The 20,107-nt window shown below is 41.9% G+C and overlaps 1 protein-coding gene across 6 annotated transcripts in view; it reads right to left on the minus strand.

Moving 5' to 3' along the window:
• The window catches only part of Washc3 (WASH complex subunit 3), a 100,359-nt gene that overhangs the window by 40,720 nt on the left and 39,532 nt on the right, over positions 1-20,107 (minus strand). For 3 of the 6 annotated variants that reach the window (XM_037196855.1, XM_037196854.1, XM_037196851.1), the window contains exons 6-7: positions 16,377-16,441; positions 6,029-6,264 (exon numbers count right to left, since the gene is read on the minus strand). In XM_037196855.1, the coding sequence (XP_037052750.1) occupies positions 6,180-6,264; positions 16,377-16,441 (150 nt within the window). In that variant the 3' untranslated portion in view covers positions 6,029-6,179. Of the gene's footprint in view, positions 1-6,028; positions 6,265-13,814; positions 14,002-16,376; positions 16,442-20,107 lie in introns of those variants that run through there. The other 3 variants (XM_037196853.1, XM_037196852.1, XM_037196856.1) reach the window with 2 other exon arrangements.

The following is a 20,107-nucleotide window of genomic DNA, read 5'->3' on the forward strand; positions in this document are numbered from 1 at the left end:
CTGTTAATATGGCTTCTTAGATTGTACTTTAATATGGTAATAATATTAACTATTATTTTAAAAAAGTTTTTTCCACAACAAAAAGTGACTTTTTTTCTCCTAGTGCTGGGATTGCAAGTGTCGCTCTACTCTGGCCGAGTTACTCTGGCTTTCCAAGGGGCAGATGTGCTCATACGGGATGAAGACCAGCTGAGGTGTGATGGAGGAGGTCTGATGCCGTGTGTCCTACCCAGCACAGGTATCAACTTTAGACTGAACTCAGTTACCCTTTGACAAGATCAGAATAAGGCATTTTTAGAAGATGGCCTGGAAAACACAGCCAATGTGCCAATACTAGCCATCCCTAGAATTTTCTGGTCTTGGGAACATACATTATAGAATTAGACCAGGGCCAGGTGTGATCATTTTGGCAGATATAACATATGAATCATTTCCTCTAAGTAAAGTTCAGATGACTGTTTTAGACATGGGCACATAATTGCCTGGAGGTCTACGCAATAAGGGGCCAGTATGCTCATGTGGATTCATTCTTGGTGGTTTCCCTAAACATTTTAGAAATGATATGGAAGTGTATTGGATATTAAATGTCATGATGGATATTAAAGAAGAGTTCATGTTTCAGAAGAGAGAATGAGAATAGGTAATGTTCATGGTATATGAAAGTTCATTGATGAATGGGAGGAAATGGGGTACCATTAATTCAACAACTGTTGAGTATCTACGATGCACAAAGCTATATTCTAAGTGTCCATTTAATTGAAACGTACAAGGTTGCAATTAAATTAAAAGTCTAATTAGAGTTGAAGAACTGAGAGCTGGCGGGATGGCTCAGTGGTTATAAGTGTACTTGCTAGCCGGGCGTTGGTGGCGCACGCCTTTAATCCCAGCACTCGGGAGGCAGAGCCAGGCGGATCTCTGTGAGTTCGAGGTCAGCCTGGGCTACCAAGTGAGCTCCAGGAAAGGCGCAAAGCTACACAGAGAAACCCTGTCTCGAAAAACCAAAAAAAAAAAAAAAAAAAAAAAAAAAAAAAAATAAGTGTACTTGCTGCTCTTGCAGAGATCCGGGCTTCCATCCTCAGTAACAATGGGGCCACGCATATCTGTCTGTAACTCCAGTTCCATGGGATCCAGTGCTTACCGCCATGATGGAGTAACAGGAGCAAAATTCATCTTTTTTTTTTTTTTTTACTTTTGGTTGTGAGCCTAGCCTTTAACCGCTGAGCCATCTCTCCAGCCCTATCTTTTTTTTTTTTAATGCTAAAAAAAAAAAAAAAAAACTCTCGAAAAACCAAAAAAAAAAAAAAAAAAAAATCTCGTAGGCAGTGAGTTTTGGACATTGCAAAGCAGGTAGCATAGGACAGAGATTGCCCCACAAAACCACTGAGGAATGGTGACCTTTCCAGGACAGTGCACAAGGAAGAGGAAGTGAGGACGGCTTGGCAAGCTCCCTGAACTGAGCCGAGTTCAGAGTGTAAAGACACCAGAGCGGTAGACGTCAGGACACAGAATACCAGAGAGAGGAACCGGAACAAGAGACCAGCCAAGAGTGTCCTTAGGCGTTTAGCTAAATTGTAGTCAGCTTGTGGCTGTGAGCAAACTACCAAAGCTGAAAAGAAACCATGAAAGGAGCCATTGGAGTATCCCCGGAGCACATAGGGCCAGGATACTGCGTGTTCCCATGGGCCAGAGAAAGCCTTCCTCATACATGAGCAAAGCCCTCAAGAGAAGGAACTAGTCATGCCAAATAACCCTTAACCCAAAGATGGTTTCAACCACAAAACTTGGAAGTTTCAAAACCAAATAATTAGGCCCAAGTAGCTCATCATTGTAGTACAAGACCAAACAAATTAAAATCGTATGAACGTACATAATACCCCCAACCTGAGGGTGTGTCTGTGGGGCATTTCATCATATGAACATACATAACACCCCAAACCTGATGGTGTGTCTGTGGGGCATTTCATCATATGAACACACATAACACCCCAAACCTGATGGTGTGTCTGTGGGGCATTTCATCGTATGAACATACATAACACCCCCAACCTGATGGTGTGTCTGTGGGGCATTTCATCATATGAACATACATAACACCCCAACCTGATGGTGTGTCTGTGGGGCATTTCATAATTGCTAATTGGCGCGAGAGGCCTCAGCCTACTGTGGGGAGATGCCAGTCCTGGGTGGGCAGGCCTGGGCTGTGTAAGAAAGGTAGGTGAGCCGGGCGGGCGGTGGTGGCGCATGCCTTTAATCCCAGCACTCGGGAGGCAGAGGCAGGCGGACCTCTGTGAGTTCGAGGCCAGCCTGGGCTACAGAGTGAGTTCCAGGACAGGCACCAAAACTTCACAGAGAAACCCTATCTCAAAAAAACAAAACAAAAAAAAAAAAACAAAAAAAAAAAACAAAACAAAACAAAAAAAAAGGGTAAGTGAGCAAGCAAGGGGGAAGCCAGAAAGCTGCGTTCTGTGGTTTTGCTTCAGTTCCTGTCTCAGGGTTCCTGCTTCAGTTCCTGTCTCAGGGTTCCTGCTTCAGTTCCTGTCTCAGGGTTCCTGCTTCAGTTCCCGTCTTGTCTTCCCTCACTGATGGACTGATAATTCAAAGTGCAAGCTAATTCAACCTCTTCCTCCCCAAATTGTTTTGGCCAGTGTTTCATCACAGTAACAGAGGTGCAAACTGGGAAATTCAGGCATCACTCAGGAGTGGCACAGCTGAATCACATTATTCTTCTGTCTTTAACTTTTTTGCGGAACCCCCTTAATGATTTCCCTAGTGGCTGTACCAGTTTTACTCCTATCAACAGGGAGGTGGAGTCATCTTTCCCCACATGTCCCCCAGGGGCTCATGTATTTGAACACTGGGTCCCCGGTTGGCAGCCCTGTTTGGGGAGGTTATGCTGGAGGAAGTACATCACTGGGAGCTGGTTGTGAGTGTTTCTAGTCTGGCCCCAATTCCAGCTCACTTACTCCGTCTGCACTGGCTTGCAGTTGAGATCTGTTTCCTGCTCCTGCTTCTGGGCCTGCCTGCCACAAGGAACTGTAAACCCAAATAAATGTTTTCATTTATAAGTTACCTTTGATCATGGTATTTTACCACAGCAACAGAAAATTAAGTGATACACTTGCTAACAGGGTTTCTCATGTATGTGTGTGTGTGTGGGGGGGGGGGTGGCTGTGGTATGGGAGGAAAAAAATTTAAGGCTAAGCTGACTAGGCACAAGTTACTGAATTCAGTAGAGCAAAGGAGAACAGGTCCAGGAGAAATAGTAACTGCAACCGAGAATTTTACTGTGGAGTCCTTTGGGCATCCAGGTGAAGTTATCCAGGATCAAAGGAGATCAGCACATCTGCAGCTTGGGGGAGGGGCCTGTGCTTGAGCTGGAGCTTGGGGGAGGGGTCTGTGCTTGAGCTGGAGCTTGAGGGAGGGGTCTGTGCTTGAGCTGGAGCTTGAGGGAGGGGTTTGTGCTTGAGCTGGAGCTTGAGGGAGGGGTTTGTGCTTGAGCTGGAGCTTGAGGGAGGGGTCTGTGCTTGAGCTGGAGTTTGGGGTGGGGCTGTACTTGAGTTGGAGCTTGGGGGAGGGGTTTGTACTTGAGCTAGAGCTTGGGGTGGGGCTGTACTTGAGCTGGAGTTTGGGGTGGGGCTGTACTTGAGCTGGAGTTTGGGGGAGGGGGCTGTACTTGAGTTGGAGCCTGGGGGAGGGGTTTGTACTTGAGCTAGAGCTTGGGGGAGGGGGTCTAGACTTGAGATAGAGATTTGGAAGAATCAGCCGATTAAACCATGGACCTGGATGAGATAATCAAGAGCATGTATTTATAGTGTTTCAACTTATGGTAATTTTTATTGATCTTCCAATTTTCCTTGGAAATCTATTCAAGTTGGTTATTTTGTCTTTTGACCCCCACCTAGCTTGTGTCTAATATTAATAGCTCCCTTGCCTATCCAAATTTTGTGCCCCCCCCCCACACACACACCCCTAGGCTTAAAGCTGTCTATGCTTTCCCGAGGTTCAGGAGAGGGGCTGGGATACTCCCGGTTGACTGTACTGATCTTTGTATTCTACAATCCTGCTAAACTTGTCCGTGGGTTTCAGTAGGGTTTTTTTGTTTGTTTTTTATTGCAATGGACTTCCTAAATGAATGATAATGTCAGCTATAAGTAAAGGCCATCTTACTTCTTCAGTCTGTACATCTTTTATTTCTTCTCTTGCCTTACGGTGGCAGCCAGAATCTCCAATACAAAGCTGAATAAAAATATTTCTGGGCCTCGTGAGACTTGCATTTCATTGTTTGGCTCTTTTGTGCTTGGTACTAGGATGCTAGGCAAGCCCTCTGTCTCAGGTCGAAGCTCCCAGCTCAGTTTGTTAAAGTGAGAAAGTGTTGGCTGATTTTCAAGTGTAACCTGTTCTTGTATTTGTGGGACACATGCTACTTGAATTTATTATTAACCAACAGATTTTATTTTAGTACAATTTAAAATTTATAGAATTTTAAGTAGATAGTATACACCACCGACTATAAATTCATCTCACCCTACACCCCCACATCCCCGATTTTTAAGATCTTGCTTTAGTGGTACATTTGTTAAGTTAATATACAAATATTAATGTAGTATTTTTAACTCATCTGCAGATTATATTGAGATCCACTATGCTGGGCAGCTCTATAGATTCTGACAAATATACAACAGCTTCAGCATTTCAGTTTCATACAAAATAGCTTTAGTTTCTTCAGAATACCCCGCAGTTGTGTATTTATTCTTCTAAAATGGCTGGTAGAAAAAGGAGGTGACGACTACCATTTTGGGCCTTAGGTTCAGCTATAATAACAGGAACTACAGCTCGTCTCACTAACCTTCTCGAGTAGTCTTTTAAGAGCACGGCTTGATATCCTCTAGGAAGTCTTGGAGATGAGAGTATCAAGACGGAACTCAGGCAGTTCTGGGCAGTCTAGCACACACGGTGTGAAATATGTTTTTTTCTGCCCTGTAATTACATCCCTCATTTCTACTTCTGGTTCCCTCACACCTGTAGTAAATGGTTCTGAGCATCAATTATCCAGGTGTTTTATTCTGATTAGTTTCAGGATCATTTTCAAGACTTGGGAAGCTTGTTTTCCAGAAGCGTAAGGATGGCAACTGTCCTTACAAGCCACCCTCTTCCTGGTGGGTTACAGAGACTGCCTAAGGACCTCAGTTCTACCTGGTGGATGAAGGCTGTGGGAGGCTCTACCAGCTGCCCTGAGCTCTTAGGCGTTCAAACCTAAATGGCAGCCTGCATGCCACTTCTTCACACCGGTTTTCTCCCTCCTGCTCTCCCTGTTCTATCAATTACACCTCCTGGGATAATTTCCCAAATGACCTACATAGACCCAAGACCTTTTCTCGGGCTCTCCTCTCAGGGGACCTAAACTAAGAACACTATGAATCAAATGCTTTATATATCTTCCCACCTAAGCATTTTACAGGTTTTTCTAGGCTGTGTTTATGTAGTTATTTAGGAAGACTTACTTGCAGGTGATGTGAGAACATTTTAACTTTAGAAATGTAATCTTTTGTCAAGGCAATAAAGGAGCTGATGACGTGAGAAGTGCCCTCTCTGAACCACACTGTGATCACCTCCAATATTTCTGTTTGGTAACAGATACAATAAAATATCTGACTTTGATAATATATAAACTATTGGCCAAGGCATAAAAAGATATAGGTGCTATTAAATATCATCAATGAATTCTAGAATAGGCATGTATAAGTTTTAAACAATGACAGAAAATCTTAGTCTAGTATTGCTTTCTGCCAGAAGTTTCTTCAAAAAGCTTATGAAACAAATGTACAAAATAATTTCCAAACTAACATATTCACTAAATCGAATAACTAGTCACATTCTCTTTTTACATAAAGTCTACTTTTGATCAGTAAACTCAAACTAACTCCATTTAGAATGCTCATCAAATCCATCTTAGACTTTGTAGCACCCATAGCAATTTAGGTTGTTCTATTTTTAATTTCAGAGCATTTTATTTGGTTAAGGAGGCATATTGGAAGGTTATAAATGCTTTATTTTTATTCTTAAACAAAAGAAGGATGGGGTGGGTATGTGGCCATTTGATGGTTTTATCACTAAGAGCTAGAGTTTAGGCTCTTCCACAGAATGTAAACATATCTATGTAATTCTCATCACCATTCAACTTAGTCACTGAAGGAAGATTCACTGTCTGAACTTTCTTCTATGGCCTTTTCACTTGCACCATTAGGCACTGGAGCATCTGGCTTCCTGAAAAAAAAAAAAAAAAAAAAAAAAAAGGAAAAATTTAAAGTTTTTTCCAACAGAAAGCAAGCACTTACAAACTGTGAATTGGGTTCATCTTGGAGTACTGCTGCTAATAAACCTGCCAGGCCTGTGTCCTTCACCAGGAACTGCACCCCAGTGTGCTGCCTCTGACTTCCACGGGTCGGGGATGAAGTGCTAGTTCCGCTGAGGCCATGGCACTCTTGCCAGCCCCGACACCCTGTGCTCCCTCAGCACTCTGCATCTCGTTACCATGGAGACAGCTATAGACAGATGTGATGTGTATAGGCTGGCATGACCAGTGGTAAGTCCCTGCTGCCTCAAGTGTACACTGAGGTGCAGACGGGAAGTGAGGCATGGAAAGAAAAACGAAAGCCCTGGAAACTCAGAAGCGGGAAGGGTTCAAGAAGGGCAGAAGCACCGCAATGTGGAAAGTCTGTGGGGGAGGAGTGCATGGTCAGAGAAGGTTCTTAATGTCGATGGGACATCTTCACTCACAAGTTTTTTGTTCTTGTGGTTTACCCTCCAGAGAATGAATATAAGAAGAATGAGTTGATTAAAAAAAAATACTATCTCAAAGACAGCACAACAGGAAAACTGATTGTTTAAACCCCGACTCTGCATGAGTGGTTACACTAAACCAACATAAAAACGTAATAGGACTATTAGAAGTCACTGTGAGTGGCTGGACAGACGGCTCCGTTGGTAAAGCATTTGTCCTGCAAGTGTGAGGATCTGAGTTCGGATCCCCCAAACCACACAAAAAGCCAGAAGTGGTGACCCATGCTTGGAGTCCCAGAGGTGCTGAAGAGGAAGTGGAGACAGGTGAGGCCTTGCAGCTTTCTGGTCAGTCTGTCTCACCTACCTGGTGAAGTTGCAAGGCAAGCAGAGACCTCATCTCAGACAAAAGGAGGAACGGCACCCACAAGCTTGCCCCCGACCTCCAACGGATAAGCACATGTGTGCACCACACCCAGAAACACGTCCACCCCCCCCCATATTCCCCCAAGCCACAGCGTGTTTTCAGTGGGCTTCACTGGTGTCTGTGCTAGGAAGTGTCCACTCAACACCCATGCACCAGGCCTCAGCTTCTGCTCACTCTTAACCAGGAAGCAAATTAAACAGGGAAAGTAAACCACTGGAGAAACCAAGAGAGAAAAGGAAGAAAAAATGAGATGCTATGTGCTCTTAAGTAAAGTTGCCAGATTACCAGACTGATTTCTGACTCAGGTCCCTTGGCTATTATTAAAGCTTCAGGAGAGACACTGAGTAGAAGTTATCACTATAATGAGGGAATATATTGTCTACTTGTTACTTTTAGCTACTCAGAACTATGACTAAAATAGGCTGACAGATTTGAATATGTTTGGCTTGTTGCTAAACATAGAGACATGCTGGCACTGCTCTTGCCTGTCAAATATAAACTCAGGTGCTCTGCTGAGCAATGTTAGACTGCGTCTTTCAGGTGGTCGCATGGACCCACCAAAGAAAAGCTTTGAAGGTCTGAGTGGCATTTCCAGGTTTGACTGATGCTCTCCCTACCTAAAACACTGATACAGTCCATCAGCTGCACTGCCCTTCGCAGCTGCACCAGCTCTGAGCGGCGGGCACAGCCCAGGGCATGTTTTCCCACTATGTTTCTCTCTGCTACACTGCTAATTTCTAACATCTTTTCCAAGACAGGGTCTCACAATGTGGCTCTGAAACTCACTCTGTAGACCAGGCTGGCCTTGAACTCATGGATAGCTTCCTGCCTCTGTCTCCCAGGTGCTGGGATTAAAGGAGTGCACCACTACACCTGCCTTCCATTTTTTGTTAATTTTGAAGGAAAAAATTACTACAGGGAATTAGAAATAATAAAATTACTACATCAATATTATATTAGCATCTATGACAACTCAAGCAAATGAAGCAATGTACATATTTCTCTAAAATAAGTGCTATTTAAGAAACGGGTTGGCTGTTAGGGTGATGCATGCCTATAATCTCAGTATTTGGAAGGCTGAGACAGGAGGATTGCTATGAGTTTATGGTCACCTGGCCATCCCAGCAAGATCTGATGTCAAAAAACAAAATAAATAAAAAAAAAAAAAATTAAAAGGTAGCCAAGTGGTGGCGGCATACACCATTAATCCCAACCCTTGGGAGGCAGATCTCTGTGAGTTCAAGGCCAGCCTGATCTACAGAGTGAGTTTCAGGACAGCCAGGGCTACACAGAGAAATCCTGTCTGAAAAAAAACAAATAAAACAAAACAAAAAACAAAACCCAAACAAACCAAAAAGGTAAACAGAGTTAAGTCTACAAAGGAGCAAAACTTAACATGGAGTGCACAATGTGACCATTTAAATGATATTAATTCTCCTGAGCCACAAACACAAGAGGTCCTCTCATCATCTGGATCTTCTACAACTTCTGTGTCTGGTGATTTATAGTTTTCATCGTCATTAACATCTATGGCAATATTTATGCTAAGATTTGATTTTTCTGTTTGTTTTCAGGCTATTGTAAATGGGATTGGCTTCTTAGCGGTTTCTTTCCATTGTGTTTAGTGAGTTGGGGAAAATCTCTTTCTCTACCAGTAGGTGTTCCACATTTCTTTTCCCCTCAGCTCCCGGCAACTAATCTGCTCATTCTGTAACCCGCCACTTTGCTGAAAGTGCAAACTCTTCTGGTGGGGGCCTTTTGGGTCTTCAAACTACAAGATCATCTCATCCACAGACGATAATTTAACTTCTCCCTTTCCTATTTGTATCCATTTATTTCTTTGTGTGAGGTGGGGGATGGAGGATGGGGTAAGCTTATTTATTGCTGGTAGGAATATCTAATCACAAGGAAAATCAATATGGAAGTTCCTTAAAAACTGAAAAACAGAATTTCCATATATACCACTTTTGAGCATATTACCAAAAGAATGAAAATCAGCTATCAATAGCAATACCTGCATATACATGTTTATTACTACACTCCTGACAATAACTAAGTCATAAAATCAGCCTTTATTTATTTCATCAGTGGATTGAAATAAATAAAATGTGGTACATACACATAATGAAATTTTAGCAACAATGAAGAATGAGATTATGTCATCTGCAAGGAACCAGAGACCATCATGTTAAATGAAATAAGCCAGCCCCTCAAAGATAAGTATCATATTTTCTCCTATGTGAAATCTGGAGGGGTTGGAATATATGAAAATAAATCAGGGCTATTATCAAGGAGAGGAAAATAGAAATCAGGATAAGAGAGAGTAACAGGGTGTATGTGGTCAAAATAAATTATTTTTTACAATTAACGTAAGTTAATAAAGAAGAAAAAATGTAAGTGCAATCATTCACGGATCTGCATGATGCTGCACTGTACAGTGGCTAAGAACACGGACTCTAGGGCCAGGCTGTTCCAATCCCAGCCTTGAAACTCCCGTGCCAGGCAGCTTGGCAGAGATGACCACTCTGTGCCCAGATATCTGGCTGGATTGACATGATGACAACATGACTAACTGTAAAGTGCTGAACAACACCTGGCGCAGAGTAAGCACTAATGACTTGACCTGTATCATGTGAGTCTCCCCATCACATAGCTACCATTTGCTAGGATCTAAGTTCCTCCAGGGCTAACGTGAATGAATACCCCGGGCTCTGGCCCTAAAGAAGCTGCTTTGTTATTGGGGGAGAGAGAAATGCAAACAAATTGTTACACAGTGTGACTGGACCTGTTGGTGTGGGGGAAAACCATAAAGAACTGTTTGGGTTGGCCAGGAAAGACTCAAAAGATGTGAAAACGCTCGTGGGGAATTTTTAGACAGCAGCAGGACTTTTCTAGAAACAGAGGTGGCGGAGCCAGGATGAGCACAGTTTGAGTGGACACAGAAATGGAGCACTGTGCTTTGCGCTCTTGGGAACTCAGGACTTGGGGGGCACAGTCTTAGGTCACTGAGGCAAACAAGAGACATCAGGATGTGTGGCAGATCCAGTAGGTGAAGGGTGAGAGAAGGCCCTGGAAACTCAAGTTTTCACGGAAATAGCAGATGCTGAGATTCTTAAATTCTCGTTATCTTTAGAACTGGCGGATAACTCAGACTCTAGGAAACTCACCGTCTCAAGTGCACGAATCACAGGGGCCGGGCAGGTGCACAAGGCTGTGCACCGCCACTAGCACTTAATTCTCTCTCTATGACCGCAAAAAGAAGCCTTTACACACTGGCAGGTACCCTGCATTTCCCTCTACCCCCAACTCCGGTCAATTAACCATGTGCCTCTTTTTCTAAAGATCTGCCTGTTCAGGACATCTCACATAAATGAGATCAGAGGATGCCCATCCACTGTGCCTGGGTTCTTTCAGCTAGCATGATATACTCAAAGTTCATCCATGTTGCAGCATTACATCATGTCATTGTTTTTCCTGGTGAATATTATTCTATTGTATACATACACCACATTTCCTTATCCATCATTAAATGAAAGACATTAAGGTTGTTTTACTACTTTGTTACTACAATGTTACTGTGAATATGTGTGTACAAAATTTTCAATGAATAGATATTTTGAGGCATATGGCAACTGTGTACCTTTAGAAATTTCATCATGTACATTTCTTGTACATGGCACTATGCTACACAGGACATCTCACACAGGTGTAAACTGCATGGTGAGCACACGCGCCCTATACTCTCCTCTCCCACTTACTTCCACGGTCCGCCTTGTCCGTCCCCCCCCCCCCCCGACAGTTCTGTTTCCACTTCCATGCTATATATACATATAGATTACATGTATCTGTATGTAATCCAAGAACCATAACTAAGAGAAAACATATTTATCTTTGTTGTTGTTGAGACAGGGTTTCTCTGGGTAACGGTTCTTACTGTCCCCGCCCTGTAGATCAGGCTGGCCTAGAACTCACAGACATCTGTCTGCCTCTTCCTCCCAAGTGCTTGGATTAAGCCACTGCCTGGCAACATATTTATCTTGTTAAGAAAACATATTTATCTCTTAAGAAAGAAAGAGATTCATATTTAATTAAGTATATGTATATGTCTCAGTGTGTGAGTGTGTGTGTGTATGAATGTGTGTGTGTGTGTGTGTGTGTATGTTTGTGTGCGCGCTCGTGAACACACACGCAGGTGCAGGCTGAAGGACAATATCAAACCTCCTGGAGTTGGAATTAGAGGCAGTTGTCTGTAGTTCTTTGCACACTGTAGATATTGGTCTTCAGTGAAATGTGTAGCTAGCGAAGGTCTTCTCCCACTCTGTAGGCTGTCTATTCACTGGTTAACGGTCTCCCTTGCCTATAGACCTTCCTAGCTTTATCAGGTCCCATTTCTGCTGTTGGCATTATTTCCTAAGGGACACTATCTTAGTCAGAAAGCCCCTGTGCTGTGGGATGGTCTGTATGTCAAATTGCTCTGATTGGTCAATAAATAAAACACTGATTGGCCAGTGGCCAGGCAGGAAGTAGGTGGGACAAGGAGAGAGGAGAATTCTGGGAAGCGGAAGGCTGAGGCGGGGAGACACTGCCAGCCGCCGCCATGACCAGCAGCATGTAAAGACACCGGTAAGCCACCAGCCACGTGGCAAGGTATAGATTTATGGAAATGGATTAATTTAAGCTATAAGAACAGTTAGCAAGAAGCCTGCCATGGCCATACAGTTTGTAAGCAATATAAGTCTCTGTGTTTACTTGGTTGGGTCTGAGCGGCTGTGGGACTGGCGGGTGACAAAGATTTGTCCTGACTGTGGGCCAGGCAGGAAAACTCGAGCTACACCCCTGCCTGTGCCTGTTCCTGAAAGTGATTTCCCCACATTTTCCTCTAAATATTTCAGAACTCCAGGTCTTACATTAAGTATGGCCTTTGATCCATTGGAGTTTATACATAAATCTATCAGTATTCTTGTTGGCTCCCTGCTGTCCAACTCCATGAGGGAGCAAAAATTGCCTTTAAACTAATTAAAAATAGATCTCAATTCCAAAATATAGGTGGATTTTCTTTGGTCTGGTTTTTCACTCATTCAGTATTTTTAATTGCAGTTCTCAACGACTTACTAGCGGCTGTCAGCTAGAATGTATAGAGCACTTGTGTTGGGACATGTACCCAGGACTCACAAATAATAAGCACACACGCCACCACTGAGATACACTGTCATCCCTACTTTGTCTGATTTTTTAACTTTTATTAATTTGAGAATTAAATATGTAAGTGGTGATTTTTAATCATTTCTATTCCTCCCTCTTCCCTTCAACTCCTTTAGTACCTACCAACTCCCTCTCAAATTTATGACCTCTTCTATAATTTATATATATAATGCATATGTATATACATACTAACTATATATAGTGCATATGTATATGTATATACATGGGTATATATATCATACATACATATATACATACACACACACACACACACACACATATATATACAAACACACACACATATCCATCCTACTTAATCCATTCAGTGTTGTTCACATGTGTATGTTTTAGGCCGACCACTTGGGATTGAGTGGATAACCCATTTCCCCTCTCACAGTGGCCACTCATTGCCTGTAGCTGTTCATCTAGGGTGGAGCCTTGAGGTTTGTATTTCGTCAGTGTTCTCTCTGTTCAGAACCCTAGAGTTTGTTCTTCCCTCAAGAGTGCCTGTTGCTATAACATAGAGCTCTGGCAGACCACTAATTTACAACAATATGTCTTTGCTACAGAATTGGAAGAGGAGATGTTCAGTTTGAACAAACAGTGTATAATTTTAAAAGATCATATTCTGTGTATGAAATAATGTCTACTGAAAACATGATGGTATACAGACAACTAGGACTATAAACAAGCTGTGACCCCAAAGCTTGGGAAACCCATGGTTTAGAGCATTCACAAGTCACAACTAACATTCATTAACCACTCACTGCTTGTCCAGAGCTCTCTTGAGCACCTACACCATTACTGCGGAGCTTTAACCATTCTATTTCCCATTTTACAGATCAATCCATGGTTCTAGAGATAGAAGGGCAGTGTGGCCTTTCATCTCAACTGCCTCATGCAGATCGTCTCTCATCTAAGGTGGCCTGAGCCGCCCTTCATCACCATGAATGTGCTCCTGAGCTGCACAGGGCCAAGGCCAAGCCGTCATCCCAGAGGCATGAAGGTAGTCATTACTAGGTAATATTGATATTAGTTCTGAGACACAAAGCGGTGATACTTTTGTTTCCTGGTAAGAAAATCTAGGCATCAATTGAAAGTATTCTAAAAGTATGATTTACTATTCTGTATTTCTGGATACAACACTAAAGCATTTTAATCTCTGAATAAAGATTAATTAAAAGTTTCAATTGTTTCCTTAACCTAAGTATGACAGTGACATTCCCAAGTCTTTTTATGTCAGCAGCACCAAGACTAATTTTGACAAGCTGAAGATTTAAAAAATAATAATTAAAACAATTAGAAGTATCAAACAAATACTTGTTCAGTACTTATCAAACATTTCATCAGTTTTGTAGACATCTCAAATTCAAGGACAGGCATTAATTTCCCAGTAAAACTGCCAGGCTTTCTCATGTAAACTTTTACTTTCAAACAGCGTGCTTTTGGTCTCCAGCTTCTGATGTACCACACCAGTCCGACAGCATGCTTACTGACGGGTGTTTCTTTCTCCCTCAACTGCAGTTCTGCTCTCTGTCCGGGCCAGATAGATCTAGACTAGTTCTTCCAACAGTTATATGAATTTGTCTTACTACCTGAAGATAATAAAAACAGAAAGTTATGTTTATACTTTTAAGGAAAAGAGAATCAGGACACTCTTTACTCAAAGTTCTTGGACGAGGTTTATTTTGTACCTAAGGTTCTAAATAAAACTATGTTTCCCCTTGGATGGTACATTTCCTCCTTGTATATCACGTCAAACTTCCTTCCCCAAGTGAAGGCCCCTAACTTGTGTAACCCCAATTCCACAGCCCCAGAATTCCCCTGTGAACAAGGTGGCTGTTACATTTATATTAAGCTAATGGAGATGGAAATGGTTGTAGTGGTGATTGCTGAAGTGAGTCAGTCCACTCCAACCAGTGCCCCTGGTGGCCAGTGGCATGTACCTATGAGGTAATGGGTCAGAAGTCAGCCTCTAGGCTGTGGTTGAGAAGCAGCTTTTCTGTAAGGCCATGCTGTTACTGGAATCCTACCCTACAACTTGGCATCCACCTCACAATTGACTGTTTCTCAACATTTACAGACAATGACATACACCCACATTTGCTAAGGGTGATATAAGAACACACTGGGTGTGTGGGGGTTTTGCCCCTGGATCACTACTTACCGATCCATTAAAGTGACAAAACCTAAAACTCTTGAAGAATAAGGAGTTACCTGGCCAATAAAATAGGGGGAAAGGGTTCCAAGGAGAGTTAAGACAGTATATAAAAATGTCAAAAGGGAAGAGAAAGATGATATAGTCAGAGAAACATAGGTCATTTGCAATGGTCACATAAAATGAACATGTATAGAACTAGCAAGAGCTTGAGGAATAATCCAGGGCATAACGGGAAAAGCATTTACATGCAACAGTTAGATACTATATGTTACAGGCAAGAATGAAGTTATGAACAAATCTACTTGGCTTTATTGGATGGCTTGAAAGAGAACAAAAACAAATCAGGTGCTACTGTACTAATTCAGGTGAGAAATGATGAGAGTCAGGACAGCAGCAATGGGTAGGTAAGCACACGGTAAAAGGTCAGCGATATTAAAACTGAGAAAAATCATAGTGATTGACATAGTAGGTTGGGAAGAGGGAAGACGCAAAGGTGATCTTCAAGTTGCTAGTGTGAATAGTGTGAATGAAAGGGCCATGAATTAGCTTCATTTGAGAAGGAGATGAATGAAACCATCAGCAGCCGAAGATTGGATATGCAGCCTGTGGGGATGCTTCCAGGACACTGGCTTTCCTGTCTCTCCAGAGGGAAATATCATCTTTTTAAAGGTCATTTTTGATCTCTGTTATTATTTATGGCCTATTGTATATTTCCAGAAGCAGAAAGAATCCTAATCGATGGTAAATCTACTTATAATTATACAACTCAAGCACCAAAATAGATTGAACCCAAATGTTCAATTCTTATTAAAATACACGCCACAATCCATCTACTTTTAAAATGTCAGAAACAATTTCCAGAACACATATTAAACATTCCAGATATGCTTTGCTCAATTCAGCAGGCCAGGCTATTGTAGTCAACCCTTTTGCTACTTGGAAACACACCAAATGAACATAAACGTTGGAAAATCCACTGTTGGCAGCTTTAAAGGCATTCTTGAATTTCACATTTTTTTTTAAGATAAAATATGAGAAGATGACTTTTATGGTATTTCATTTCCAAAATGCACACCTTCTCCTGAAGTGCTGAAGCCAAGAAAAATTCCAAAGCACACTGCTAGCACGGCTTGAATGCCCGGGTGACAGAGGGGTGAACGCAAGCTCCAACTAGACAGGCTCTTTACAAGAGTCTGGAGACTTGCAAAGCAGAAGGCTTGTGAGGAACCCATTAAGATATATAATTTATTGAGATGAACCACATGGTCAGGCTGGCTTGGATGGAATGAATTATTATCAAAGCTCCAAGCTGTGATTTCTTAGCATTTCCAAAAAATATTTTATAATACACATTCAAACTGGCATCAATTTCCTAATAACCATTAATGTGCACCTAGGATACTGTTTATCCGAGTTATTTCTTAGCCTTGCCTAATCTAGGTCACTGTAGAACACATTTCTTAAGTATTATGACCTTAAGTAAAGGAGAGGTGGATAATATTTTGTCATAGCACCCCTAAAGGAGAAGTCAGTATGGGGAAAAAAAAAAACCCAAAGGCCCATCTACCAAATTCTGACCAGTTTTATCACTGAATTTCATCTCTTGAAGTGTGCAAGGGCTAGTTTTAGTAGCCTAGGATATTTCCTTTTCTTTTTTTTTAACTAGCAGGGGCAAGATTTATGACGATGATAATCTCAACTATAAAACACTGTATAGAAAACAGTACAGAGAACTTGAATTTTTTTTTTTTGTTACAACTGACAGATTTAGTACCTTGTCAATATGATTTTATTAGAAATACTACTTACTCAAGAAGCTCTGGGTCCAGCCCTTCTGATATCATTTTGTTTCTGATTGCCATCACTGGAACACCCTAAGCAAAAGTCAAAAGATAATAATTCAGTTATTAGAAAGCCTTCTTCATTATTTCCATGAACCACCTGAAAGAATACACTGAGGTACATCATCATTTAAAGCAGGTCTTCTTTGCTTCTACTGCTGTATGTGCCAAGCATTTGAATGACCTCAGGGCACACTGCACACCAACCTGATGGAATCAGCATTATCTAATCCACATAAACGCAGACCAAGTCACTTGAACCATCTCATTGTCACTTCTGCTGTGCAGGATGAGGAGATTACACTCTCATCCAAAGACAGGAAGCATCGACAGCCCAGATGACTAGAAGTTTAGCTAAACTGATAGAATGAATAGTTAACTATGCTTTTCAAATGAAAACCAAAGTTTCAGAGTTTTTCAAAACATAGCATACACCAACGTAAACGTTCACGTAATAAGCAAACATCCCGATTTCATGTAGACACCGTAGGAATGTAGAATTCAAGGAATATATTGTACATCTTCTCGACGCCACTATAAACATGAAGCAAGGACAATATAGGCAATAAACTGAGAAACACCGAGAATATATGAATATCTGCATTCAGAGTAAGAATAGCAAAGTATAAGAGAAAGATACATCAGAAATGAATACAAATTTATTTGAAAAAAGAACTCATTTGATGAATAAACAAACTCTATAGCTTCACATCACTGAATGTGGATGTCTCAAAACCTTTGGCAGCAGTAAGTGGTTCCTGGAAGTAGTACACCCCACAATGAATTCAAACTGAAGCGCGTGATGAACTGAGATGTTTCGGTTAGTACTTGTCTGTGTTGTAGCATGCGGCGCTACTGAAGCCCTGGTTCTTGACACACAGCATGTGTACTTTGCCCTGTGCATCCCATCAAGCCACATGGCATTAGGAATGCTACCTGACACACCTCTGCTTGGATTCAATACTATTGCATGTTATGAGCTGCAGTGCCTTATAGAAACAACAGTTGCTCTGTTGGCCATGGTGTTTGCAGAGACCCCCACAATAACCGTCTGGAACTCTAGCTCCAGAGGACCCGACGCCCTCTTCTGGCCTCTGTAGGTAGGTGTACACACACACACACACACACACACACACACACACACACACACACCAATTAAAAAATTGATCAAGGAATTTTGGCTTCTGATTAAAACAGAATTAGCAACAATTCCTGAAATAGATTCAAAAAATTTTGCCATTTTTTAACTATGTGTTTATATAAAGTGGTGTTTATATAAAGTGGTGTTCTCATCATTGATTAGAAAATAAAATATGAGGCTGGAGAGATGGCTCAGAGGTTAAGAGCACTGACTGCCCACTCTTCCAGAGGTCCTGAGTTCAATTCCCAGCACCCACATTGTGGCTCACAACCATCTGTAATGGGATCTGGTGCCCTCTCCTGGCAGCAGGCATACATGCAGGCAGAATGTTGTATACATAATAAATAAATAAATCTTTAAAAAAAGAAAATACGAATCTTCTCTGAAAAAAAATCCTACAGTATCAAAATTCAACCAAATTTTAATTGTTTATGTAGATAAATGAGAACATCCATCTCTTTAGTGTGCAAATTTATTTTAACCTTTAAGAGGTAGAAAACCATATACATGCTCATGAGTTGTTTTTAAACACCTTTTCATGATCTATTATCAATAAGGGTTTGATTTATGTACCTGCTTTACATAAATAGATATGCCTGAGGTTGTATAAAAATTGTCAGGAGAAAGAGGTTCAACAAATGGAAAAGGTTAAAGGTTTAAGCAACCTGCTTCACTGTGCCCTAGATATTAGACGGACAAGTATCAATAATTCCAACCTAGAATTCTTTCCAGAGCTGTTCCCCCAAAATAACTCTTCCCATAAGGCAGAGTTACTGTGTTCTGAGTAGTGAATTATGACCGGTCTGGAAGACAAAGAAAAGGAAGATAAAACTCTGGGCCTTTGATCACTTACAAAGTTAGAGGAAAGACTACAGAAATATTGAATACAAACCAAAACAAAAAGCCCATCCTGTACAAACAGACTAACATATGGAGTAGAGTGAGCAAGAGGTTAAGATAAGCCCTACTCTTGAAGTATATTTTCTAAAACCAAGGCCTGAGTAAAATGGATTTACAACCCAAATCTACTGCTTAACTTTCTACCAAGGGATTAGTGTAGGTGTCCACCCTTCTGAGAGAAGCTTCATTTTGCAGTGAATGATGGTGAATAGAACCACATCTGGCCAAAGGACAGAGAACAAGTGCCCGTGGAGTGCTCAGCTCCCATTGGGACATCTACGTCACACCTGCTGTCACAAGGCCAGCATGGATGTGGGTGTGGGGAGGGGTGGGGGGTGGGGCGCTTAGCAAGCACCACTGCTACGAAGTGCTCTTGGTAGTTGCTGGCTGCGTGGGAGGGAGAGTCAGTTTTCTTCAGGGATGTGGCCCCTGGTAGGCTGCCACGCTCGAGTGCCTGGCCTCCACCATGCACACACCGGCAACACTAACTGGTGTCAGTGCATTAAACACATTACGGAGGACGTGAGTGGGAGCTGGGACATGTGGGGGTGGTGATGGGATCTAGTTAACTATTTAGGATGACAGAACGTAAGAAGTTTAGAACATTTCATTTTCCAAAAGCACTGACTCTAAGTCATAAAGGAGAAAAGGGAAAAGAACAGAGTTCATGCCATATTTCCTAAAAGCAACAACAAGAACCAGACAGCCTCTCAGCTTCTATTAAGTATGATTTGATGTCAGAAGGTCTTTCTACAAGCACAACTACGTGATTTATTTATCATATGTTAGCATAAGCCACAGGACATCACTGGAAAGGTTACAAAAATAAATTACAAGACCCAGAAAGCAGAAGGGAAGAAAAATGAGGTTAAAAAAAAAAAAAAAAAAAAAAAAACCAAAACAAAACCCAAACAAAACAAAAAGCAAAAAAACCCCTCCAACACCAGCATCTTCTAAACTACAGCACAAAAAGTGTATATGAGGCAAAGGGTGGTGGTGGTGGTGGCTGGAAACACACAAGTGAGAACCAGGGATGCTGGGAGAATCAGATCAACCCCCCATTCTAATAGATTCATGGAACTGATTATAGTCAAAGAATAACAGACATCTGAGCCCGAAGCTCCATATTTTAACCTGACTTTTCTGGAACCAGTTACAGAAGGAGAACACAGAACTATCCAAAGTCCAGCGAGCTTTCTGTCACTTTTGTGTATTGATACAGATAAAGGAAAATACACCCATTTTTCAACCATCCGCCCTGCAGAGGCTTCTAATCACACCCTGATGTAAATCTCATGAAGTCTGATGAAAAACAAAACCACGAGTTGGGCCCGCGCTCCGAGCCCGCGTTCCGACAGGACCTGCTGTTGTATGTGCGGTGACGTTGCTCGGGAATGTGTTGTTTGCTCGTCTCGGTAGGACGTCAAGTCCCAAGAGTGGTTTGCTAGCCATCAAAAAGAAGTGTCCAATTTCTAGTCACGAAGAGACAAAGCTCCTGGTGGTCTGAGGAGGACACAGGAGACCTTGAAATGAAGTCTACGGAACTGTGGGGTTTTCTTTGGCAAGCGGTAAGGGCAGCCTGTCCAACAGAAGTAATGAAGGGGAGAGGAGGCGGCCATGGGTCTGCATTTGCGTCACTGGAGAAAGTGTGTAAAGAA

Source organism: Peromyscus leucopus, chromosome 18 (assembly GCF_004664715.2).
Source record: "Peromyscus leucopus breed LL Stock chromosome 18, UCI_PerLeu_2.1, whole genome shotgun sequence".
NCBI lineage: Eukaryota > Metazoa > Chordata > Mammalia > Rodentia > Cricetidae > Peromyscus > Peromyscus leucopus.